This window comes from Myxozyma melibiosi (assembly GCF_037950935.1).
Source record: "Myxozyma melibiosi strain Phaff 52-87 chromosome Unknown BZA70scaffold_1, whole genome shotgun sequence".
Taxonomy (NCBI): domain Eukaryota; kingdom Fungi; phylum Ascomycota; class Lipomycetes; order Lipomycetales; family Lipomycetaceae; genus Myxozyma; species Myxozyma melibiosi.
Genome location: NW_027042915.1, coordinates 2,371,117 through 2,394,776, shown reverse-complemented (window position 1 = coordinate 2,394,776; position 23,660 = coordinate 2,371,117). Strand labels below are relative to the sequence as shown.

Sequence of the window (23,660 nt, the reverse complement as noted above, 5' to 3'; positions counted from 1 at the left end):
GCTTTTTCCCGATGTACACACACACACACCCTTGCATCATATCGATCATGAAATAGCGTACAGAAAGAAAACCATGTTTCTCAAAGTGACTCCGCCTCTTGCAAAAAGAATCTCTTAGATCTGGAAACGGCATAAGCCCACGCGAGTGAAGTACTCAACGTGCGCGCGATACGCAATCTCACGACCCTGGAAAGCGAGGGTGGTGACGATTCCCTGGCCGGACGAGCAGTCGTCGTCTTCTTGGCCGTCGCAGATGTAGCAGTCTTCGGGAGTAGGCGAGAGTGGTCCCTTTGAGATGTAAATCTCGTCGCCGCTGTGGCGCCAGAGAGCGCCGAGGGGAACTTGCGGAACGGGATCCGATTTGTGAGTCACACGCATGCGGTCCACGCCCGACTTCATGACGAGGTAGTCAAAGTAGTCGGCAAAGTAGGTGTTACCAACGCGAGGCTGACCAAAGGTCGTGATCTCGGGGTAGAAACCCAGGTTGAGAAGATCTGCGCCAGCAAGAACGGCGATCGCGCCACCGAGTGAGTGTCCCGAGACCAGCATGTCATAGTCGGGATACATCTGCGTCAAATTCAAGAGGTAATCCATATAGAGCATCTTCGACGCGAGATACGAATGGAGGAATCCGCGGTGGACGTAGCATCCAGGGCAGACTGTGCTCTCGGTGTTGTTGGAGGGGTAGCTCTCCTGGATAGTGTCGAGGTTTGTGTACCAATTCGTCATTGAGTTTGTGCCACGGAAAACCAGCAGGATGCGCTCAAACCCAGGGCGATGGTCGACTGCGAGATAGCCGGTGCAGGAGGTATCGTACTCTGTATTTGTGAACGTAGTGATGATCTCGACACCGGGGTTGAAGAACTCGCAGGCACGCGTGCAGTTGAAGGGCGAGGTGATGCCCGGCTCGGGCACGCAGTAAGCAATGTTATTCAGCAGCGCGAGCTCTTCGAGATGCTCGAACTGGAACTCGGAAATTGTAAAGTGCTTGCTTGTGCCAAACAGATTTCCCAATCCAAAGAGGCCGCCAAAGAAACCGGTCGCGCTGACTTCGTCGGATTTCTCGACTGGTGCCTGCGGCATAGCCTCGTATTCCTGGGAGCCGTCATCACCGGCCGCTAAGCTTTCGACGTAGTTCACCGCCAATTGGTCATCGCTGTTTTGTGCGGTGACCTCGTAGAATTCCTTCTCGTAGCCGTGGTGGTAGTAGGAAGCTGGGTAGGGCGTGTCCTCGTCATCGGGCGTAAGATAGCCGAGCGTGAAACCAAGCACGACAGCGACCGCGACGGTTGAGACGATGGCGATAATCTGCTGTTTCCGCGACATGCCGAGAACGCGCCGCCAGAGGTACTTCGAGCCGCTTTCGATTTTGCGGCCGACGATGATGGCGGTCCGCTTGAGCGGGTTGAAGTCGGGGTCGTCGATCGGGTCAGGCTGGGGGGCATATTCTTTCGCGACGCCCTCTAGATGGTCGTAGTCATAGTCCTCAGCCTCGTCGATGCTGACGGCCGAGCTGGATTTCTCTGCCAGAGGCGCCGGCTCAAACAGATAAGAGCGCATGGCTGCGGATAGAGAAGGGGGAAGGGAGGAGGGAGAGGGAGTAGGTCGGTGAGGAAGCCGATAGAGAGAGAGAGAGCGCGCGAAGGAAAAGAGTGACGAGGGCAGTGTGTGCGCACAGCAAAAGGGAGAAAGGGCCTGGGCCGCAAACATTGCGTGCTCGTTAAGGTTTCCGCGCTCCATAGTTTTCCCCGACTCCCACACCGTCAAGTCGAACCTTATCGTGTCCGCGGTTAAGACAGTGGGATAAGGGTTTCTGATAGCTTGCAGCCGATAACAAGCTGATTGTGAACCTGTCCTGAGCCACGGACCGGAGACCACGGCTCGGTCCGAAACAATGGCTGCATTAGCGCATGCCTGCAATAGCCAGCTTAAAGGAACAATACATGTAATTATGGCCTTCAACAGCACAATGTACAGATCATGTAGGGAAGATTTCTGAATATAAACGATAAACGACAGACGAGAGTAATACCAAGATAGAACGAACAAGATATAAATACACACCGTCTCGAGCTCGAAACCTTCACATAACAAGAGCCGATAAATAGTCCAGTCCCACGCATAGTAAATCACTAGAGTAGCAGAAACCAAAATAAAAATATAAAAAGGAAACAAACAAACAAAAAAGCAAGAGCGCTTAGGCTCTGGAAACCATATACATGATCGTAGATAGATCAAACATAATAACAAGCAAACTAAAAGCAAAGCCGACAGTAAACATGATACTCCGAAAATAAATATAAAATATCAAAATCCAAAACATTTTAATGTATGTTTTTTATGAACACAGTCTCTATGACCGGCAAAGCAAAATCATCCGGGCGCAAGGAATGCAGTCTCCTCCGATTCCTCTTTCATCCCACGGCTCTTTTGCCTCATTCCTTTTTAGCAATCTGGCGATCCAAATTTTCGGCCATCATCTCTCGTGTCCAAGTTTTCTTGGATCTGCAATGCATTGATAACCCAGCATACTGTCTTTCATGTTCAGTACTTGGGCGCATTGCCTCTAACCGTCGCTCCAAGAGCCTCCAGCTCAAGAACCTCAGGAAGCTGCTGAGTCGACTTGATGAAACTGGCACGGTCATCCTTCATGGGCTGGTAGCGTGTGTCGGGGTTCTTCGACATGATGGCCACAGTGCACGACACAAGGATCATGATGAGCAGAATTAGTGAGAATGCAGCGTTCAAAATGAAGAAGATAACTCCCATAACACCAGTCACGTATGAAGGGACCTTCGTCACACCAGTGAAGAAGAAAAACAGGAGTGCGTTAGTGAAGTTGACGGCCTGAATCGTGATGTTGAAGATGTTGGTACGGCGATCCATGTACGGCTTGTAGTATGACAAAAGAACAAGGTAAAACAGCTCAACAATCATCAAAACAATACCCTGCGTCGTGCCAGAGCTCTGGCCAAACGCAATAAAGCATGCCTTGACAAACATGTAAAGCAAAACGGGAATGATAAAGTAATATGCGGTCGCACGGAACTGCACGTAGATAAATCCCCATCTGTTCAACGCAGCCGAATCAGAGTAGAGAATATAGGCAGGGTTCTTGTGGATAGCAACCGAACGCTGAGCAAGTCTGATGACCTTGAACGCAGCCCAGCCAATGAGACCGATGACCATCAAAAACATGACGATCGCAAGCACAATAGTAGCCGGCGAGTCGCGACGCGTCAGCTCCCACAACGACAGAATCGTCATCTGAGGGAATCCAACGAGCACCAAACGGTACATAGTTCCCTTGATGATCGTCAACCATCGCTGTCTGAACTCGGCGAATCTGTCGAAACGAACGGCTCCGACCTTTGAAAGACCTTCGAGAATAAGCTTGACAAGGCACAGCGCGAGCGTGATGAACACGGAAAACACAAGGAAGAAAACGAATCCGGTAAGGAACAGGTTCGTGATCTCGATGCCAGCAAGGTATGCAATACGGCGGAAGCCATGCAAGACATATGTGCTCGAAATAGTGGTCAGGTCGGAGTCGTTATTTGAGCGCTCAGCAATGGTGCTGTATTTGCTCAGGTACTCGAGCGATCGCTTCTGAATCAAGATTGAAACCGACGACAGAGACTGCAAAAGCGTGGTTGGTGTTCCACCAGTGGCCTTAATGTACCAGTTGAAGATATCTTGCATGAATCCGACGCGAATAATACCCATTGTCCACTGGAAATCCTGGACCCAGGCAGCAGTCATAGGAGGGAGCTTCATCGCACCCATACCAATAATAGCGACGTTCTGGAAGTAACCAAAGAGCGAAAGACCGTTGGCGGCAATGTGGGCAGCGGTCGACGAATGGCCAGAAGCAGACGCAAACGCAGAGACGATGAGGGCGATACCAGCAATCACAGCAGTGACCCACTTGACGACCGCGTTGTCGACGGTCTTTCCGTTGGACAGCACAGCCTGCACGCAAGCAACCTGCGTGCTGTTGTCGTCGTAGATTCTCACTTTAGCGGTTCCATCAAGATCTGGCATGGTGAATGCAATACCTGCAGGGGAAAAAGGAGTTAGAAAAAAACACGTACTTGGGACGCGTCGGCAGCAAGGACTGTCGAGAAGCAAGAAGGCGAACGCCACCGTCAACTAGACAGGGTGAAAGACAGAGGAACATACCAGGAATGTCATTGATAACACTCTGGCTGAGAGTGAAATCGGTCTCGATGTCAAACTGACCGGGACTGATGGGGCAAAGCTGGGAGATGTCGAGGTCACAAGGATCGAGCTTGTAGTTGAAAATGCTGATTCCGTACGCGAATACCTCGAGGTGAGCGCTGATGTTGCCGCTCAAGGTAGAGGTAGCGACGACATCGAGCGAGACGGTGCGGTTGTTTGGGGTGAGGATGAGGTTAAAGAGCGAGGCCGAGAAGTCGGAATCGTCCATGCAGGTCTGCAACGCGGTCGACTTTATGTATCGCTCGGCAGCCGCGGGAGCGGCCGCGAGGAGGGAGCAGGCCGCGATGAAGGCTGTTCTGAGACGCATGAGTGAAGGAAAGGAAAGCGAATGGACACTGCGATGCGAGCAGCGACTTTGTAGGGAAGGAGAGCAAGGGAGCGGAGGCGGAGATGGGAGAGGAAGAAGAAGAAAGGAGTGAAGCGAGCGCGAGGAGGCAAAACAGCACCAACGGAGCGCGGGTAAAATTGGCAACAACGAGTGACGACGGCGAGACTCAGCCCCCTCGCACCGCCACCCACCGCGACTGAAAAATTAACCCAGCCGCCTATTTTTAGCTCGAGACGTGGCTGGGTAGCGGGGTTAGGGTGCTTCCATTCTCAGAATATTTCATCGCTCGAGAGTGGAAGGAGTAAACATTCCGTTCAGAAGCTGATAATCGAAGACCTGTCTTCTCTTCTGGCTTCGGACGCGTAGTCTTGGCTGTAGGCAATTGTCATAGAGCAGACAGAGCGATTGAACGTCTTTGTCGCAGCTGGACTACGCGCTCTTTTCTCCCTCGATACTAGCAATCCTGTCTCGAGCCGCTGGAGGCTTACGTATCCATCGTCCCTAGCCGTCAAGCTATCTGTACGTAAGCTCTCCATCAACACCACCTCAACCCATTCTGATGTATCGACAGAACACGCGCAGGGCGACCGTGACAGCTCTCGACGCGTAGTATGTAGCGTGCATGTCCTACAAGGCAGCCCAAGTCTGTGCATAGCCAACCTGATCTGACGTGCATATGCTCGCGTCATTTACGCGTAGCGTCAAGATGATCTCTATCAACACTTGCTACCATGAAAAACTCGCGTTACAGCCATGGGTTCTTCTAAAAATACTAAACCCCGCATTATTCACAAAATACAATTGCCCAGCCTTAACACAAAACACCTAATTCCATTCCATCAAGCGCCCAGAAAACTTCTTTTGATCTTCTCCCCCGTCAGCTCTATCTTCTTTCCAAACGACACCTGCTTCTGATTCTCTTTCGCGTTATTCTCTTCGTCCTTGTCGGCCTCACGCGTTGCCGTCTCGTCAATCGGCTCAGGGGCCGCCATCGCTAGCGACATCCGTCTCCTTCGCTCACGCACAACCGTACGTCCACCTCCGCCCGGAACAACCACGCCCGTCACCGGCTCAGCGGCTCCTAGCACGATCCCATTACCCCCCTCGGCCTGCGCATGGCTAAGAATCGCGGTTTTATGCAGTGGCGTGCGGGTATCAGGTGACATCGTCCGTGGTATCGAGCTCGATCTAATCGACGAGCTTCGGTGTCGTCCCGCTGCCCGCGACGAATTAGATATAGGCGGTGATGGAGGTGGCAATGGAACAACTGTGACAGTATCCGTGACGGTCTCTGATGAACTCGCCGATTCCGATAAATTTGATGCGGTCTCGTACGTGTGTGCGCTTGCATCGTCGCCATCTGAAGATTGCTCGTGCCGCTCGCCGTTCTCCTCCTTCTGTATATAATCTTCCACAGTTTCAGACGGCAATGTTCCCTCATCATTAGCAGCTGCTACTTCTTTCGACAACGCTGACGGACGCGGTTTACCAGCTCTCGAAACTCCCGACAACGACCGCGAAATTGACATCCTGGTCGTCGTGTGCGCAAACGACAACGTCGACGAGTTCGAGCTCGTCTTTTCCAGCTTGAGCGCCTCTAGATTCGTATACTCGTCGTCCAAGTCATGCTCGACGTCATAGTATTTGCCCAGAATGCGCAGCACGTGAGGGATCACGACTTTACCCACGTCGGCACCCCATATAATATCAAGATGCTCATGGCCTTCGACCGGGATCGCGGTCGCATGCGGGGGGAGCTCGTCCAGCATCGTATCAATGTCGACAAGCGAGTCCTTTGTGCCGTAAATCAGGTAAATCGGTGATCTGATATTCCTCGTCGGAAACTGCGCGACCTTGTAGAATGCGTTCCCGTACAAGCGTAGCGGCGTGCTCAGGTCGTCGTCAAACATCTGGAAGCAGCGGTGGCGCATGATCTGGAACCAGTGCACCACAGTCTTCACTGACGCGAACGAGTACAGATGCGCGTACGAAGCGATTTTCTGATGTAGCGTGATGTTGTCGCCGTGCCAGTCAAAGAGGAAAATAAGCGATGAGTCAATCAGCCGTACGAAGAGGGGCGGGTCTATACCGAATGTCAGCTATACTGCCTTCACACAAAGCAATGAAGATAAATAGAGTGATTATCTCTTACACATAATTGACTGCCAGAAAATAGCACTGGACAGAATAGCCTTCCTTCCAAAGAAGAGATACATGAGCGTCGGCGAGGCCTTCACCAATGCGTCGACGATGCCGATGCGAAGCCCGTGCGGTGCCATAGCAGGTGCCAGCGCAACAAAAACCTTGACTTTATCATTCAACTTCGGATGCAAGCTCAGTGCAGCAAACGCCTGCGCACTTCCCTGCGAGAAGCCAATGTAGGCGAGCGAGCTCTGTCCGCTCGTGTCGAGGATGTAGTCGATCGTGTCTGGGATGTCGTAGAGCGCGAATTCGTCCATCGAAAAGTCCCAGAACTTGTTCTCCTCAGGACTGTGAGTTACGTGCTTCTTTGAGTATTTGTTGCCGCGGTTGTTTCCCAGCCAGACGTCGTAGCCGAGCTCGACGAGGATGAAGGGTAGACATCGCTGGGCTTCGGTCAAGCAAACCCAGATCTCAGAGTTCATGAGCAGGCCGTGGTGCAAGTACACCACAGGCTTAGGCTTTGAGTCCTGAGACCCGGCAGTGTCCGAGTCAGAAGACGACGACCGCTCGCGCGCGAGCTCGGCTTTGGTCTTGCAGATCCGGTGCACGCCCAGAAGATACCCATCTCGCGTCATGACGATGTGCTCTTCAGCGCGATACCCGAATATCGCACACAGATTGACGAAATCGGGTGCTTCGTAGATCTGGTGAACAACAGTCCTGTCCCTTGTTGCCGCGGGTAGGAAAGTGGCGTAGATCTTGCGGGTGATCTTCTCAAAGATGAGAATCATCCAACTGGGTAGCCATGAGGTCACGAACCGCAGGAAGGACTCGAGCACGACCAGCAGAAGACCAAAGATCAGCTGCGGCCACTCAAGCACCCTCAGACGGCTTATGAACGGGATAGACATGCCGACTGCTGTGGTATGAATTGTATGCGAGGCGTGTGGAGATGAACTGCTACTCGGAAGATAACGCACAAAGCGATCTGCGTACAGATTCTTGACGAAACCGGCTGGCTGTCCTCATATGACGTCAAAACTCTACTTTGTGACCCACTGTTCTGAGTCACACAAAAGTCACAAACACGTGATCAGCTGATAGGGAACCCTCTCGGTTCGGCTTCCTCTGACCGTACGCACGGCTGAGGCTTTCCTTTCCTTTCTCTAACACGACCCTACAACACGCTTACGCGGCCCCTCGACAAGTGCGTCGCAGCCCGTTCGACACGTTTAATTTCCAGGCAATGACGAATATGTCTATTTTACAGAGGACGAAAACAAGAAAAAACAAGACAACACACTGTACATCCATATAAAACACACGTTAATCATTAATAAACTCCAGTTGAACCATCGTCACCTAATTCTTCTTCTCATCATTGTTGCTGCTGCCCGCGCTGCTTAACTTCGTGTTCAGCTCTGGGCATTCGCCGGTCTCGACGTGGGTCGCAATCCACTCATCGGCGTTCCTGAAATCGCGATTGCACCCCTTGCACTTGCCAGCCGCTCCGTTGCGGTCTTTCTTCTTTATACCCGCGGGGTATTCAAAGTGCATGGCCCGCAGGTGGTTCTTGTATGTGTCGCATCGCGAAAACCCTCCCGACGAGTGGCATCGCGAGTCGATGTGGTAGTACGGGCAAGCGAACGGCGAGTCACCTTGGTGCGCCTTCTGGTGCCGCAGCAAGTCGTTCGGCCGCGAAAAGCCGCGTCCGCAGCTCGAGCAGGAATACGGTCGAGACGAGTACGCCATATGCACAGCGCTGTGCGCAGCTAGGTTTGAAAACCACCCCGAGCACTCGGGACATTGCTGCTTACGCGGCCGCGATCGCTGCGGACCACCCGCGCTGCTGCCAGAGCTAGACGGCGAGGGGCTGTAAGAAGGCTTGGGCGACGTATTCGAGACCTGAGTCGTCACCGATAGAGAACCAGAAGGACTGGTCAATCCTGACGAAAGCGCCAGACTCCTCTGCTGCATCTCCGGCGTCACACTCGAACGCTGTCGATGAACGGGGTGTGTGCTGAAGTTGACCAAAGGAGGAGGGCTCAGCGCCGGCAACATTACAGAAACCGTGCTCGACGCCGTAGAAGCAGTCGTGGCTGCGTAGTTTGACGACGTGGTTGACACATTGCCATCCTCCTCTTCGTCGTCCTGCGACGTCCGCGAGCCCGCTACCGAGCTGGCCCGGCGCCGGCTGTATGTGTAGTTTGAGAGCTCACCGCAGACCGGTCGATTGTAGCCATGTCCAAGGTCGCTACCGGTGTTCGAGCCTGCTGCTGCTGCCGCCAGAAACGATCCGATACCCCCGATTCCGCTGTAATAGTCTGGGCCGGAGGATGAGGTCGAGCTTTGGTAGCCCTGGCTCGTTGACGAGCTCGTGGGTGTGGGCTCTTGGCTCATTAGCCGCGAGATGCTCATCGGGTTACCTGAATTTGAGGCAACTTGATTGCTGCCTCGCACATCAGACCCGAAAGACGGCCCTGAAGAGTTTCGGCTTCCGAGCCCTGGAAAAACGCGGTTCATGCCTCTGATAGCACGGAAGCGCTCGACCAAGGGATCCTCGGCATCGCGAAGCGTCGAAGGCGAGTCGGCCGCAGCTCCGAGGTCAAAGATTGAGCTCATGCTTTCGAGCTCGTCTTCGATAAGTGTCTCCTCCAAAGGAGGTGACGGCGGCGCCAGCAGACGGCCAAATGGCGAGGAGGACGAAGGAGAGGAAGAGTGCGGTGACGATCCGGGGCCGGAAGCGTTGATTGGAACAGGAGCAGACAGAGCGGGAGCATGAGCAACGCCCGGCTTTCCGGCCAGAATTGAGGAGATTGTTGGCGAAGCGCTTCTCGGGACCGCGGAGGATGCAAAAGTAGGCTCGGTCTCTAGGCTTCCTGTGGCCATCAAACGATTGAAGGCCTCAAGCGCGTCGGCCGAATCCAAAATTCCGGTATATCCGTTCTGCAAAAGAATTTGTTGAGCATATGCGGTGGTGAAAATATATGACGGCTCTTCTTCGGCAGGCCGCGAGGAGCTGCTACCCTTGGAAAGAGTGATTGTGGTGTAGGTAGAGTACAGGTCATTGAAAGCAGCCAACTGAGACTCGGTTGCGATCTCATCAGTCTTGGATGAAAGGGACGAAGAAGCAGCAGCGATGAGAGTGGACGGTTCATCAAGGAATTTCGACAACTCTGCGATACTGGCGTCGAGTTCCTCTTGTCTTTGCCGTCTCTGGTCCTTGACCTCAGACATAGTCTGCTCCTCAACAGCAGCCACTGCATATACTGTAACTTTGGTATCGTGACTGGAAGAGACCTCTACTTCCCGGCTTGATTCTGCAAGCGCGCCGCCGTTCTCGCGATCGCTGTCGTCATCGCCATCGTCGTCGTTGCAGACTGACGAGGTCGCGACAGTAAATTCCGGCTTTGTTGCGCTACTAAGCGAGATCGCAGCGAGCTTCTCGTTCAAAGGGTGTGAAGAAGAGGCAGTGTCTGCGCAGAGCGCCTGCGCCCGAGAGCGAACGCAGAGCTGTCTGAGCTGATTGCAGAGAGCAGGAACAGAGTCGGCGTCTGTACACTTTCTGCATTTTGTGTGGGTATTGTCATGAGATATGGGAGCTGGAAGGCGGTCAGAAAAAAATATCTTTTTAGATAATAAATTACAGCGGAACTCACAGAGAGTAGATGTAGATGGGTGGGCACACGAGGAAGACTCAGCCGCAGGCACAGCCTTGTCGAGCGTGAGATTTCCGAAAGAATCGGCGAGAGTGTCGCCGCTGAATGTGGAGGACGACGATGAGGAAAGAGAGGACGTGGATGAGTTGGCGGACGATGTGACAGACTCGCTGCTGGACGAGCGACGGGCGAGTTTTCTGCGCAGGCTGCGGACAGCGCGGGCGGTAGGGCAGCTGCGCGAGTCATCGGCGGGTCTGCTGCGACGGCATGTGACTGAAGGGCTGGCGACGAGCACTAGCATGCTATTGAGGATATCGACGCCATCTGTGCGGGTGCTCTTCGACGGCTGCTGTGACTTTGATGGCTGAGCGGAGGACGAAGATGAGGAAGCCATGGCGAACTGGTTGGTTGGTTGGCTATTGTTTCATGCGGCGGAGCTCGGATGCGGCTTGAGGCGAGATGGCGAACGGACCGGACGATGGCGAACAAAGGACAAACAAAGAAAAGAAGCAAAAAGCAAGAAACGAGCAGCAACGAGGCAAACTAGCAGACGCAAAGAGGGCAGAAGGGGGAGAGAAGAGGAGAGGAGGTGAGAGGAGGAGGTCGGGGCAGTTTTGTATCTGCGTAGGAGCGAGCGACTCGGCGTGCGACGCGCGACTCGATGCCAAGCCGGCGAGCCATTCCGCGCCGCACTAAATCTGCTCGAGACTGCACGGCTGTAGCATCTTCGGCCTGTTTTGGGCTTAGCGCAACCCTACCGCGCACTGCTGACGCGTCCCGGCGAAAAGCTAAGATGTGTGAGCCCTGACCTGCGCTTCTCTCTGGTAGGGGGTTTCGCGGTCCGGCTGAGCCTGCGGTGTGCGCGCCTGCTGCTGGTTTCCCGGGCGACAGGTCCAAGAAACGCTCAGGGTGCGCCAGGTCTGTTTGCTGACGGCCGCAACACCGCCTCTGCGAATATACACACGCCCTGCATAGCGAAGGGCCCTCCCACTGTCGGTGGTGCGGCTGAAGGGTGTGCGAGTGACTCTGGGCGGATTAAGCTCGGCAGCGGTAGCCGGCAAGCCGCAGCACCGCCACCGCTCTCAGTTCCTCCCCCCACCAGCGTGCTGTGCACCGCCACGGACCATCGCAGATTTAATTTCGCTGTTCCAATTTCCCCTCTCACACTGACGCGCGGCCACCTACGACATGCGCGGCCGGTGATGTCAGGGCTTATGTAACATCGTCGTCCGTCCCAAGTTCAGAGAGATATTCACTCAAGCATTAAGGATCGTATTTGTCGGTGTGGTATACTAAGAATAAACAAAACAAAACAGCTCACGCGATCCGCATATCTAGAATAAACAAAATTTACTGCGGCCAGACGACGTTCACTCGCCGCCGAGCTCCTCGAGCTTGGCCAACGCCTCGCGTAGTCCCTCTCGCACCGCACGCAGTCCAGCCTTCTCCATCGTCACCTTCTGCTTCCGCCGCGCGTTCTCTTCCTCGTCTCTCTTCTTCAGGGTCTTCTTCAGGCGCTCTCCCTCTGCCTCGGCCGCCTGCACCGCCTTTCGGAGCGTCTCACGCTCGTCTTCGGCCTGCGCCAGCCGTCGGCCGACATCCGCAGCTCGCTTCTCCAGCTCCATTTTCTCACCGCTCATCTGCTTCTTCGCTCCGCTGACGCCCTCCAGCTCGGCCCGCAGCGCCACGAGCTCGCGCTCTTTTCTCTCCACCATCTTCTCCATCTTGTGACACGTTGCACTCAGACTCGTCATCTGCTCGCGCAGCTCCTGACTCTCTCGCACTGCCGCATGCATCTGTCGCTGGCTCTGGTCATAGCGGACCCTCTGTCGTACGACGCTCTCGTTAGCGAAACCAAAACCCAAAAAACATTACAGCCACCTCCTTTGAGACGCGTAATCCAAACTACAAGAGTAGATCCAAAGCTTGAAACAACTTACCGATTGCTCCAACCGTTCCTCGACTTCCCGATCCGATTGCTTCAGTCGGTCCTCGGTCTCCGTCAATTGCCGCTCGCGCTGGTTGATAATCGTCTTCAGCACCGACATCTCTTGGTTCCTGTAGAAGCGATATCCTCGAGTTAGCAACTGTCTTCTTTAAACTGTAGTATAGTATACTTACAGCAGCTCCATCGCATTCGAGATAGCGCCCTGCTTGTCATTCTTGGCCGCAAGCTCGCTGTCTAATGTCGCAATCCGTTTCTCAAGCTCCCCCTTCTCTCCCTCGAGCTGTCCGATAATCCGCGCCCCCTTCTCGAGCTCTCCACGCCACAACTCCACCTCACGGTCCGCCTTACGCTTCGCCTCGAGCAGCTCCTCGCATTGCGCCTCAAGCTTATCCAGATCCTCGAGCGCGCTCGCCAGCTGCTCCTCCAGATCTGCCTCGCGCCCCTGTGATCGTCGCAAGATCTCCTCCTTGTCCAGCGCTAGCGCTCGCTCGCTTTCCAGCGTCTCCTCGATCTTCTTCAGCTCCGCTTCCAGCTTGCGCGCTCGCTCACGTGCGGCCTGGCTTTCCTTCTCGCTCTCCTCGAGCTGCCCGACCACTTTCCGGTACTCTCCATCACGAGCAAGACTAGCTACCGTCTCGCGCTGCGCAATCAGAAGCGGCTGCATCTTCACAAACATCTTCCACCACGGGTCCTCAATCTGCGATGCTTTCACGTTCTGCGCAATAACACGGACCGCTTCAGCTCTGTAAAGCCTCTTGTTGGCCTGTCGTCGTTGAATATACCCTCGTGCTCGCGACTGGATCCGCGTCACCAACTCTCTCACCAGCTTCTCCCGCCGGTCTTCGAGCTCGGCGAGCACTCCCGCCCTGAAGAACACCTTTGTAACTCCAACCCTGTAGGCCGCCTTGTCCAATTTCAGCGCCTCAACGATCGTCTTGCACGCTCGCTGTCCATCGACGTACCCTGACGTCGATTGGGCCCTCGTCATCTTCGCATAGCCATCATCGCGCGAGACCAGAATCTCATATCGCTGTCTAAACTCGGAGAATGACAATCGGTTGGGGAATCCGGTGCGAGCGATGCGGATACCCTCCAAAACACCGTTACATCTCAGCTGGTCAAGCACTAGCATCTTGTCCATCTTCTTCGGGCGCTTCTCGTGATTCGGAATCAGACAACGAACAAAGTGTGGGTGCGTCGAGCCCAACTGTCCCATCAAGCTCGTCAACTGCTCCTTGTGTCTCTGCGCAACTGTGCGGAACAATCCTTTTCTGCGATGCACGCCGTTACTTGCTCCTGCGTCGCCATCTTCTCCAAACAGTCTGGCAATGTGGCTCTCCGTTGACTGGCTAAGAAGCTGCGTGATATTGTCGTTCAATGGATCCTTGTTTTTCTCTAGCCATCCCTCGGTATTGTAGTCAACCTCGGCAGCATAGTGAGTCAACCGGAAGCCCTGATTGAACAGCGACGGCTTATATTTGTCTGACTTTTTATCCCAGAGTGCATGCAGCTTCTCCGTGAACGACTTATCCGTCGCTCGCGGCATCACACAGTCTTCGTCCAAACAGGAAAAGATTCCAATAGGCTATCGTAAAATCATTAGTCAACCGAGACTCTAAAAATTACATCATAATAGGGTCCTGTAGCAGTACTTACGTTGCTTTTCTCAATCAGGTCAATCGTTGGCTGAAGATCATGGCCGAAATCAATAAACTGCCATTCGATATTCTCCCGCGCATACTCCTCCTGCTCGAGAACAAACATGTGGTGATTGAAAAACTGCTGCAGCTTTTCGTTTGTGTAATTGATACACAGCTGCTCAAACGAGTTTGTTTCAAAGATCTCAAATCCCGCAATATCGAGGACACCAATGAACGTCGCGCTTCCGTTGTCGCGTTCGAGCACCTCATTGATGCGATTAACGAGGTATGCAAATCCCCGCTCATAGATCGCTTTAGCTAGCGCATGAATCGAAAACTGTACCTGAGCCGCCGTACGAGACTGGTCAACCCAGTCCCGACCAGCTTTGACTCTAGGTCTAAGCAGCGCCTTCACAAACGCGTCAACTGGAACACCCAAAACGTGACACAACTTCTCTGCCTGAGAGTACTGTAGAAGCTTCGCCTGTCCAGAGGATCTCTCAGAACCAATCTCTAGATTTCCAATGTGCAACACAACGGCAATCACTCGAAGAAAATCCTCTTGTTCGCGATCGGTGAATCCCATGATTCGAAACGCCTCCAGCAGCCTCTTAAACTCATCAGCATCAGAGACACCCGGGATAGTCTTATTACCACCCTTGACGTAGTTGTAGTCCGTAACCTTTCCTTCTAGAAGAAAGAGCTGACGCAGAGGCTCAGTTGCACCACTCAGCAACTGATAAAACACATGGTAGTTTCTTTCCAAAGGACTCTGGGTCACTACTCGAGTCTTCTCCAAAAGATAGTAGTCAATGTAAGCTCCAGAGATCTGGCCCGAACGACTAAATCCAATCTTGATGAACTTTCCAAATCTAGAGGAGTTGTTGTTTCGGGCGGTCTGAGAGTTTCCAAATGCTTCGAGAATTGGGTTTGCCTGTAGAATCTGTTGCTCAAACGATCCACTCTGAGGCTTCAGTCCAGGCAAGGTATTCGAGGTCACAGCCGCTAAATACTGGATGACTTTCTTGGTATTCTCCGTCTTTCCTGCACCCGATTCACCAGTGACCAAAATAGATTGATTCTCGTGCATCTCAAGCATGTTTCGAAATGCAAGATCAGTTATCGCATAAATGTGAGGGGGTAGTTCATCGCGCGATTTATTCTTGTACAGCGATGTGTATTCGTGGCTGTAGATTGGAAGGCTGCAATAAGGATTGACAGCAACCAGGAACAGGCCGGAGTATGTCTGATATGAGATGTTAGGAACCCAATAGTTGCTGACTGGGTAGCAGGAAAAAAAGACTCACGTAGATCATGTCTGCTAGATATCTGGTTTCAATGTTGTGGACAACAGATGCCTCATTTAGATGGGTCAACTCCGCCATGTCATTGGCCTTATCGAATTTGGGGGGATTCACCCGTTCCGCATCCAACTTACTGACGATACGCTCCTACACAATGTTAGCTATCGCTGCCTTGTTACAAATCGACAGAAGAGACTTACCGTATCATCGGTGCAAAGCACATGTAGCATTCCTTCTTCATCCTCCTCAGTAACAAAACCTTTGATAAAAGCCTCTTTGGTATCAGGAATCCACACCCATTTCTTCCCTGCAAACTCCGAGGTATCGCCTTCGACAACAACTCCCTCGTCAGTGGTCCCGCTAGCAGAGCTCTCGCGAGCGTCAGCGCGATCTGAATCCGCGCCGCTCTGCTCGAGCACGCTCTTTATTTGACTGGGCGTGAACGTGTGCACTCGCTTGCTGGGCGACGTGCTGGCCGAGATGGAGAAGTTGCGGCCGTGAGGAAGATTTTGAGAGATTGGCGTTAGCTTTGTCGGCGACGCGGACCGCGTGCTGGCGCCGGAAGACGGTGTCGTAGGCCGCATCATCGTGAATTCCTCTGTCTTTCGGAAGTATCAAGTCTGAATAGTTCGAAAGCTGGAGGACGATTTGGTGCTGGTACGATGGTTGAAGGTTAGGAGAGGTAAACAAACCTTGATTGGCATGCGGGCGTACAAAGTCCCAAACTGGCCGGCCGCGCGACTCAGCCTAGTCTGAATCACAATCTGAACGCGCCTCTATCTGAAACTACTAGTGCTTCCCTCAGTATAGAAGCAGATATACAAAGTAAAAGCAACTGCTGATTGCAAACAACCATAAGATGCCTTTGGAATTTATGGTTTTATGCCTGGTTAATCATTGCAGCAATCAGCTGGTTCAACTTCTCTCAATACGATTACCGAGCGGGGGATAAACTAAACAAACAAATCTCAGGGTTCGGGCACGTAAGCTTGTGCACGTAAACATTAGCAGTCGGCATGGCAACAACGATATCAAAATTTTCATGGGGCTTGTACTTTGAATCTCTACAAACCCCACTATCAACCACCAGTGGTAAAATATTGATTCTGTTAATTGAATCTCAGCGGGATATCAGGCTTTGGAGAGTGATTTTGCGTCTTGGATCAACAACCTATATATTGTTCCGTGTGCATATCGTCTAAAGAAAGTCGATTCCTACATACACTTGACTCGTCTTTCCATATCTTGCTCCAACACTTCAAAAAATGGCTGAGGAAGGAATCAAGGTACATCTTACACATTGATCCGTGACTCCAAAGACACGACACGGCTATCTTTATTCCCGGCCAAATCTCTGACTGATGTTTTAGGCGGTTTCCGTATTGTATTGTGGTGTGTGCACTTTCCCACCAGAGGTATGATCTAACCTGTACTGCGCTATGCCGCCTTCTGCTGCAATGCTATGGCAATCAAGTATTGACTCGATTTGTATTGTACAGTACTGTGAATTTGGAGGAACACTAGCAAAGTGCAAAGAATGGCTGGAAGACGCGCACCCAGACGTGTACAGCAGGATTTACTCAGAAGGTAAAGAACCGATTGCCTGAAATGAATATCGTGTGCGAAGAATTGCAAAGCTGACATCGTATCGTTCTAAACCACCAGACTCGCTAGCTAAAACCACAGAAGGACTATCGCTCGAAGCCAAAGAGAAAGTGGAGCGCGAGATCCAGAAGCTACAAGCCAAGGAAGCCACAAAAGCCGAGAAAGAGCTCAAGAAGAAGTTGGCCAGTAAAGTCATCGTCAAGCGAGTTGAGCGGTCAAAGAGGAAACATGTCATTGCCGTCTCTGGACTTGAGGTGTTTGGTATCGATCCCAAGAAGTTGGCGAAAACTTTTGCTTCCAAGTTTGCCACTGGTGCGTCTGTTACGAAAAACGTTGAGGGAAAGGATGAGATTATCATTCAGGGAGATGTCGGCGATGAGGTGGAAGATTACGTGACTAGCTTACTTGAGGAGAAGGGACTGGACGGTATCAAGGTGGAACGAACAGAGGATAAGCCGAAGAAGAAGACGCAGCAGTAAGCGCAACTTATCCTGGTACTTTTTACGAGCTGTATAATATATCTGGACAATATCAACGGTTTTGATTCATCCTCGAGTTTACTTATCTACGCTCAATCGCAGATTGTCTTTTGCTTTCGAAAACACGTATATTATATAAAACTAACGCAAGTAACCAAAAGTGTACAAAAAAAGCAAACGTTAAGGAGAGACTTTGTGACTGTTGAAGTTGCGACTGTTGAAGTTGTGTGTGTGGGTGGCATCCTTCTCATCCAATATAAAAAAGAAAAAAGAAAAAGAATGATGCAATGTACAGAAATAAAGAACAGAAAAATAAAAATGTTTAAGTATACCCAATCTCCTACTCTATGCGTTGTGCAATAGACTCAAAAAAATAAAAAACCTCATCCCCCGTCCATGTTATACCCTCCAATCTAATAAATCAAATTCACTGTATGGCTTCTTACTCCGAAGCCTCTAACGCCTGCATCTGAACCAACTCGTAGTACTTCGACTTGTTGTTCAGAAGCTCCTGATGAGTTCCGTACTCCAGAATCTTTCCGTGCTCAAACACAAAGATAACATCAGCCTTCTGGATGGTGGAAAGTCTGTGAGCGATGGAGATTGTAGTGCGGCCCTTGGCGGCAGCATCGAGAGCAGCCTGGACGATCTTCTCCGACTCGGAGTCGAGAGCAGAAGTAGCCTCGTCAAGCAACAAAATCTTGGGCTCTCTGATAAGAGCACGGGCAATAGCAATACGCTGCTTCTGTCCACCAGAAAGGAGAGCACCCTTGGATCCACACAGGGTCTGGTATCCATCAGGGAGCGACATAATGAAATCGTGGATGTTGGCCTGCTTGCAAGCGGCGATGACCTGTTCCTCAGTCACAGGGTCGCTGCTGCCAAGCTGAACGTTCTCCAGGATCGAACCTGCGTACAGGGTAGGCTCCTGAGACACAAGAGCAATGTTTTTCCGGTACATGTTGATGTTCAGCTTTGTGATATCCTGGCCATCAAGATAAATCTGGCCAGCCAATGGGGTGTAGAAGCGCTCCATGAGACCAATAGTCGTGGACTTTCCGCAGCCCGATGAGCCTATTATATTCCATGTTAGAAAAAGACCTAACTGGCAGATATAGAGTCACTGAAATAAAGAGTAAAAACTTACCGACAAGCGCCACGAACTGACCGGGCTTGATCTTCAAGTTCAGTCCACGCAAGACAGGAACCTGGGGACGAGTAGGGTATCTGAAGTGCACGTTCTTGAACTCGACTTCTCCCTTGACCTCGCCAGGAGCCTGGCCCTCACCACTCCAGGGATCGATCGACGGAACCATCTCGAGCAGTCTCTTGATGTTCTGGGTGGCGTGGTACGCCTTACCCATATCAGGAGCATACGAGAACATGATACCAGCAGATTGAGCACCGAAGACGACAGCCATGACGGTCACGTAGAACTGGAACAGAGTGTACTCTCTGGTGCGAAGGAAACGTGATCCGTACCAGAAAGAAAGAGCCAGGATAAAGTAGACCATACCCTGGGCAAATCCGTACAAGAAGGCAGAGTAGTGGCTTGAAGGACGGTTATGAACAATGAGCTGGTCAAGATCCTCCTTGAAGTGCTGCATAACGTCGTCTTCACGAGTAAGAGCGGCGACGGTGCGAATAGAAGTGGACGCCTCGCACGCGTAAGCGGCAGAGGCCATGTGCGAGCTCTGGTTCTGGCGGTTCAGCTTTGCGAGAATGTAGAAGCGGTAGAAACCAGCAAACAACATGATAGGCACAGTAGCTGAGCACACGAGACCAAGGTTCCAAGAGACGATGACACTGAGAGTGACAGAAGAAACAACAATCATCATCGACGACAGGATCTGACCAAGAGTAGTTCCAGAGAGACCGTCGACAGCCTGAGCATCACGCGAGAGAGTGCTGGTAAGGGAGCCAGTGGTGTTCTCGTCGCGGTCAAAGAAAGCGATATCCATACGGAGCATCTGGCGCAGAGTCATGAGACGGATACGGCGAACCAACTTCTGACCGGCATAAGCAAACATACTGAGCGAGATAACAGCGGAAAGGAAGGCAACACAGGCAAGCATGAAGAACAGACCGGCGAAAACGTCGACCTCTCTGAGCATGAACTCGCGGTCCTGGGGGTAGGAGCGGAAAGCCTCAATGCAACGGCCGTAGAACAGACCGAGAGCAGGATAACTGAGCCCGAGAATTCCCGAGAAAACACCACCGACAAGGTTGAAGCGAATCTCGGGAGTGGAAAGTCCAAGAATGAAGCTAAGAGTCTCAAAGAATCCGTATTCAGCGTTGTTCTCCTCGAGCTCGCCGATGGCAACGCTCGACATGGACTTGCCGGTCTTGGTCTTGTGAAGACCGAGAAGCTGCTCAGTCTCGCTCGCAACCTTCTCGTTCTCGGCATCGTACGAGGCCTTCTCGTCAACAGAGGAGATCGAGTCGCTGGAGCCTTCAGTAGAGGAGGTTCCGTGGGTGTGGCTTTGAAGTTCGGCAATGAGCTCTTCCTTCTGCTGGTGGATCTTTTGGGTCTCCACAAGCTCGTAGTAGGAGCCCTGCTTGGCCAGAAGTTCATTGTGAGTGCCCATCTCAAGGATAACACCACTGCGCATGACAACAATGCAGTCAGCATCCTTGATAGTAGACAGACGGTGAGCAATAACAATAGTGGTGCGGTTCTTCGAGGCACGGTCAAGAGCCTCCTGAACGACACCCTCAGACTTGGTATCAAGAGCAGATGTAGCTTCATCAAGGAGCAAGATCTTGGGGTTACCAACAATAGCACGAGCAATAGCAATACGCTGCTTCTGACCACCAGACATCAAGAAACCGCGCTCACCGACATCAGTGTTGATGCCCTCGGGAAGGCTGTTGATGAAATCCATAGCGTTGGCCTGCTTGCACGCCTCATTCACAAGACGCTCCTTCTCAGCAGGAGACACATGCTCGTAGGGGGTACCAATAAGTCCGTGGGCGACATTCTCGAAGACAGAGCACGAGAAAAGAGAAGGCTCCTGAGAGACGAGAGAGATCTGCGAACGCAACCAGTGAACGTTGAGCTCCTCAATGTTGATACCATCAAGAAGAACCTCACCGTTAAGAGGCTTGTAGAAGCGCTCAAGAAGACCGACGATGGTCGATTTGCCAGAGCCAGAGGCACCGACGAGAGCGACAGTCTGACCGGCCTTGATCTTAAGGTAGTAGTGGTCCAAAACGGTGACGTTGGGACGCGAAGGGTAGATGAAGCGGATGTCACGGAGCTCAATATCACCATTGACCTTCTCGAGCTTCTTTCCAGACTCGAGCGAAGAGTCGATAACCGACTGACGGTCGATGGTCTGGAAAATCTTGCCAGCAGCAGCAACACCGTTGGTAAGACTGCGGACATGGGGAGAGATGTTGGCAATGGCGTAAGTTCCCTGGACCATGACCATCAAAATCGAGATGACGGCGCCAACAGTAAGCTCATCGCGGGCGAGGAAGCGAGCTCCCTGCCAGAAAGAGAGCGAATCGTTGGAGAAAACACCGAGCCACATGGTACCAGTCATGACACCGGCAGCAAGTCCAGCCTTGATGGCGTACTTCTCAGAAACGGCGAGGAAGGTGTCATACTTGATAGACAAGCGATCCTGGATGCCGAAAGCCTGAACAATACGAACGCTGGAGAGGATCTCCTCGGCAAGGGTACCTCCGATAGAGACACCACCGAGAGCGAGCTTGTAGTACTTGGTCATCTTTCCGGAAGAGATGAAGAAGGTAGCAATGATGAAGGCCGCAACGGAGGTCATGATGAAGGTCAGCTTGTACGAGCGAATAAATCCGACAACGAAAGCACCAAAGAAGGTGGTCACGTTAGAAATGATAAAGCCGACCTACGCGTGTTTGGGTTAGTTTTACGTCCATTGATAAAAAGCCATAAATGTAATCTTACCTTCTCAGACATGGCGTCTTGAACAAGTAGGGTGTCAGATGAGATTCTAGTAGTAACCTCACCGGATCCCAGACGGTCAAAGTAGCCCATGTTCTGCTTGAGGGTGGCTCTGAGGTACTGCTCGCGAATACGGGAAGAGAGAACCTCTCCACGGTCGATGAAGATGTACATCATGATGTATGAGAGGATAACGTCGGCGATACCAATGTAAACAAAGAACAAAACCAAGTAGTTGACTCTTCGCTGGAACTCATCGGGAGAGATGTAGTTGCTCATGAAGTCTTCATAGTAGTCGAAGCCAAATTCGGTGCTGTTGAAAGGCGACCAGGAAGAGGAGCTGTTGGCGGCAGTGCCGTTGAAGTAGGTGCCGTTGAAGAAGGAGTCGGTGTAAGTGCCGTTGAAGAAGATCTGGCTGTCATAAGGGTTGTATCGGTAGTAATCGGTGAAGAGCTGGGTAAGCTGGCCAAAGACCACAGTCATGAGCGGCTTTGCGGCGCCTTCGAGGACACCAGCGATAGAGCCTATTATCAGAAGAGCGGTGTCGGAGGGAGTCACGTAGCGGAACATGGAAAAGAATCCAGCGTGAACCTCCGGAACGCTGACCTGTTCACGGAGGATCTGGGCATCGCGGGGAGCAAGGAAGGAGAACTCATCAGCAACCTTGGTGATATCGGTCTGAGAGGACTGCTCGTTCCCAAGAAGGGGAGTGTCCTGAGTAGGAGTCGCGCTAGTTGTCTTCTCGTTAGAAGCCATAGTGCCGGCCTGGATGGGTGAATAAAAGCCAGAAACCAGGAGCTCTAGAGGCGCGAAGGGAGAGAGAAGGAGAAGATGAGAGAGTTGGAGGACTTATCGGTTGGGCTGAGGCTCGGCGCGGACGCTAAACACGGAAAGGTCCGTGGATGTCAACGGCAGAAAGGTCCTTGCTGGGAACTCCAAATCTCCATGGCGCTCGTCTGCCTCCTCCGACACCAAGCCGTCGTGGATCCCACCGGGTCCCTTGCTAGTCTCCATTCTCTACAGCACCTCTTAAAGATATCACTCCAGTACATCTTCTTCTCGCCATAGCACCCCGACCTCTTCCTTCTCCGCCCCTGCCGTCACGCGGCAAAGGCTCGGGTCTGCGTTCATATCAAGGTTTGCGATAAGGACGCGGGTAAGGGTTTTAAGATGCCCTCCGGCAACAATGATTCAGCATCGAATAAATCCATTTGAGTTTCTGGATATTTCATCAGCGAAGATCATAGATGGAATTTGGCCACGTTTATTGGCTTTTACAGTCGAATATCTTCAAGCAGTGAGTGCCCGTGTTTACAGGATCTCTATGGTTAATGATGAACAAGCCGGAGTTGCCAATACACATGTAATCGAAAGCTCAAGTGAGGTAGGCAGCAAACGACCTCCTCGGAGTTTGCACGCTATCACTTCCGCCAATGAGCTCGACCTGAAATCCACACTTCTCCTCTTTTCCGCCCCTCAACATCCACTGTGGCGGCCTCGGGTGTAAGATTTACGGTGAAAAGCCCCAGATGAGTCTTCGCCCCACCGCTTCAGTCTCTAGCTCGTGCATTACTAGTAGCTGTTCGTCGGTCCTTCCCAGTCAGTGCTGACTCAGGTCATCCAAGACCTGTCTCAGCCACGGCTTCATCTACAGAATCCGGATTTCGTAACTCCAGAGACGCCAGCGCCAAATACCGGGAACATACAGCGCACTCGAGTATGACATTACTAATTGCTCGCAACATTTCTTGTTCGTATCAAAACGCGAATGAAAAAGTGTCGACTGGCAGCGAGAACTCCTGCAGCTTTTGCCGGGCCGGGTTAGTGCGGCTTCATATCATCTAACAAAGATATCTAGCGAGTCACCACCGTCTCGACGCGTGAGTCAGTAGTATCGTCAGCTCAATATCCTTCAAGCCTTACGCCAAACATGCAGCAAGTATCTCGTAGTGCCTTTAGCATATGTGATGCACTGAATCTATCCAGATAGCATAGCGACTGCTCATCAGAAGCTGTCTGCTATATAACTCCTGCTCTCTGCCATCACAACCCGAAACTATCGACGAAAATTACTCGGCCCGCTTTTGTCAACTGATAGCTTGAAATATCTCTATATATATTGAGGTAGACTATGTACAACGTTAAGCATACACAGAAAAAATGAACGAGTAGTCTAGTACCGTATCGATGCTAAGAAATGAGTGACAATAGCATCAATACGTAACTAAATAAATATAAATCCCAAAGAGCAAAAAACAGAAACGCCACAAATATACTTTGCAAAAAAACAACAACGCTCAGGAAAATCATAAAGATCTTTAGCGATTCTACCACCCCAAGACTCAAATGCATTGTAATGCTTTGCAAAAATCCCCAATCCCCAAC

At 51.9% G+C, this 23,660-nt stretch overlaps 7 protein-coding genes across 7 annotated transcripts; 1 reads left to right on the top strand and 6 right to left on the bottom strand.

Annotated features, from left to right (window-relative positions):
- Positions 1–114: 114 nt before the first annotated feature.
- BZA70DRAFT_235535 (Alpha/Beta hydrolase protein) lies at positions 115–1,083 on the bottom strand (the record flags this gene model as incomplete). The annotated part of the gene is made up of 1 exon (XM_064910342.1): positions 115–1,083. The coding sequence occupies one exon, from the start codon at positions 1,081–1,083 to the stop codon at positions 115–117; it is 969 nt and encodes a 322-aa protein (XP_064771025.1).
- Positions 1,084–2,333: 1,250 nt separating this feature from the next.
- Positions 2,334–4,979, bottom strand: BZA70DRAFT_32029 (DUF907 domain-containing protein). Its single transcript, XM_064915027.1, has 2 exons — positions 4,183–4,979; positions 2,334–4,058 (listed from the first exon to the last, which is right to left on the bottom strand). The coding sequence occupies exons 1-2, from the start codon at positions 4,547–4,549 to the stop codon at positions 2,545–2,547; spliced, it is 1,881 nt and encodes a 626-aa protein (XP_064771024.1). The 5' UTR covers positions 4,550–4,979; the 3' UTR covers positions 2,334–2,544.
- Positions 4,980–7,696, bottom strand: BZA70DRAFT_31994 (Alpha/Beta hydrolase protein). The gene is made up of 2 exons (XM_064915025.1): positions 6,723–7,696; positions 4,980–6,653 (listed from the first exon to the last, which is right to left on the bottom strand). The coding sequence occupies exons 1-2, from the start codon at positions 7,621–7,623 to the stop codon at positions 5,410–5,412; spliced, it is 2,145 nt and encodes a 714-aa protein (XP_064771023.1). The 5' UTR covers positions 7,624–7,696; the 3' UTR covers positions 4,980–5,409.
- Positions 7,697–7,892: 196 nt separating this feature from the next.
- On the bottom strand, positions 7,893–11,103 carry BZA70DRAFT_31987 (uncharacterized protein). The gene is made up of 2 exons (XM_064915024.1): positions 10,372–11,103; positions 7,893–10,314 (listed from the first exon to the last, which is right to left on the bottom strand). Exons 1-2 carry the CDS (start codon positions 10,763–10,765, stop codon positions 8,075–8,077), a joined length of 2,634 nt encoding a protein of 877 aa, XP_064771022.1. The 5' UTR covers positions 10,766–11,103; the 3' UTR covers positions 7,893–8,074.
- Positions 11,104–11,508: 405 nt separating this feature from the next.
- BZA70DRAFT_272658 (myosin heavy chain) lies at positions 11,509–15,960 on the bottom strand. Its single transcript, XM_064911701.1, has 6 exons — positions 15,464–15,960; positions 15,267–15,410; positions 13,976–15,205; positions 12,493–13,904; positions 12,312–12,429; positions 11,509–12,197 (listed from the first exon to the last, which is right to left on the bottom strand). Exons 1-6 carry the CDS (start codon positions 15,848–15,850, stop codon positions 11,742–11,744), a joined length of 3,747 nt encoding a protein of 1,248 aa, XP_064771021.1. The 5' UTR covers positions 15,851–15,960; the 3' UTR covers positions 11,509–11,741.
- Positions 15,961–16,361: 401 nt separating this feature from the next.
- On the top strand, positions 16,362–17,598 carry BZA70DRAFT_31899 (translation initiation factor SUI1). Its single transcript, XM_064915022.1, has 4 exons — positions 16,362–16,549; positions 16,634–16,678; positions 16,763–16,850; positions 16,929–17,598. Exons 1-4 carry the CDS (start codon positions 16,529–16,531, stop codon positions 17,345–17,347), a joined length of 573 nt encoding a protein of 190 aa, XP_064771020.1. The 5' UTR covers positions 16,362–16,528; the 3' UTR covers positions 17,348–17,598.
- BZA70DRAFT_31934 (P-loop containing nucleoside triphosphate hydrolase protein) lies at positions 17,569–22,246 on the bottom strand. Its single transcript, XM_064915023.1, has 3 exons — positions 21,279–22,246; positions 18,495–21,219; positions 17,569–18,421 (listed from the first exon to the last, which is right to left on the bottom strand). The coding sequence occupies exons 1-3, from the start codon at positions 22,029–22,031 to the stop codon at positions 17,790–17,792; spliced, it is 4,110 nt and encodes a 1,369-aa protein (XP_064771019.1). The 5' UTR covers positions 22,032–22,246; the 3' UTR covers positions 17,569–17,789.
- Between the last annotated feature and the right edge of the window lie 1,414 nt (positions 22,247–23,660).

What these genes read in the sequence shown, in the direction of transcription:
- BZA70DRAFT_32029 (XM_064915027.1), bottom strand. Translation starts at nt 4,549, where the DNA reads ATGCGTCTCAGAACAGCCTTCATCGCGGCCTGCTCCCTCCTCGCGGCC. An exon ending in TGTTATCAATGACATTCCTG is followed by an intron (nt 4,059 to 4,182) that starts GTATGTTCCTCT and finishes TTTCCCCTGCAG; the next exon opens with GTATTGCATTCACCATGCCA.
- BZA70DRAFT_31994 (XM_064915025.1), bottom strand. Translation starts at nt 7,623, where the DNA reads ATGTCTATCCCGTTCATAAGCCGTCTGAGGGTGCTTGAGTGGCCGCAG. An exon ending in TTTCTGGCAGTCAATTATGT is followed by an intron (nt 6,654 to 6,722) that starts GTAAGAGATAAT and finishes CATTCGGTATAG; the next exon opens with ACCCGCCCCTCTTCGTACGG.
- BZA70DRAFT_31987 (XM_064915024.1), bottom strand. Translation starts at nt 10,765, where the DNA reads ATGGCTTCCTCATCTTCGTCCTCCGCTCAGCCATCAAAGTCACAGCAG. An exon ending in CCCATCTACATCTACTCTCT is followed by an intron (nt 10,315 to 10,371) that starts GTGAGTTCCGCT and finishes ACCGCCTTCCAG; the next exon opens with CTCCCATATCTCATGACAAT.
- BZA70DRAFT_272658 (XM_064911701.1), bottom strand. Translation starts at nt 15,850, where the DNA reads ATGATGCGGCCTACGACACCGTCTTCCGGCGCCAGCACGCGGTCCGCG. An exon ending in ACCTGATTGAGAAAAGCAAC is followed by an intron (nt 13,905 to 13,975) that starts GTAAGTACTGCT and finishes ATTTTACGATAG; the next exon opens with CCTATTGGAATCTTTTCCTG. An exon ending in AGGAACGGTTGGAGCAATCG is followed by an intron (nt 12,198 to 12,311) that starts GTAAGTTGTTTC and finishes GTCGTACGACAG; the next exon opens with AGGGTCCGCTATGACCAGAG.
- BZA70DRAFT_31899 (XM_064915022.1), top strand. Translation starts at nt 16,529, where the DNA reads ATGGCTGAGGAAGGAATCAAG. An exon ending in TGTGCACTTTCCCACCAGAG is followed by an intron (nt 16,679 to 16,762) that starts GTATGATCTAAC and finishes TGTATTGTACAG; the next exon opens with TACTGTGAATTTGGAGGAAC. An exon ending in CAGCAGGATTTACTCAGAAG is followed by an intron (nt 16,851 to 16,928) that starts GTAAAGAACCGA and finishes CTAAACCACCAG; the next exon opens with ACTCGCTAGCTAAAACCACA.
- BZA70DRAFT_31934 (XM_064915023.1), bottom strand. Translation starts at nt 22,031, where the DNA reads ATGGCTTCTAACGAGAAGACAACTAGCGCGACTCCTACTCAGGACACT. An exon ending in AAGACGCCATGTCTGAGAAG is followed by an intron (nt 21,220 to 21,278) that starts GTAAGATTACAT and finishes AAACACGCGTAG; the next exon opens with GTCGGCTTTATCATTTCTAA. An exon ending in TCAGTTCGTGGCGCTTGTCG is followed by an intron (nt 18,422 to 18,494) that starts GTAAGTTTTTAC and finishes GGAATATAATAG; the next exon opens with GCTCATCGGGCTGCGGAAAG.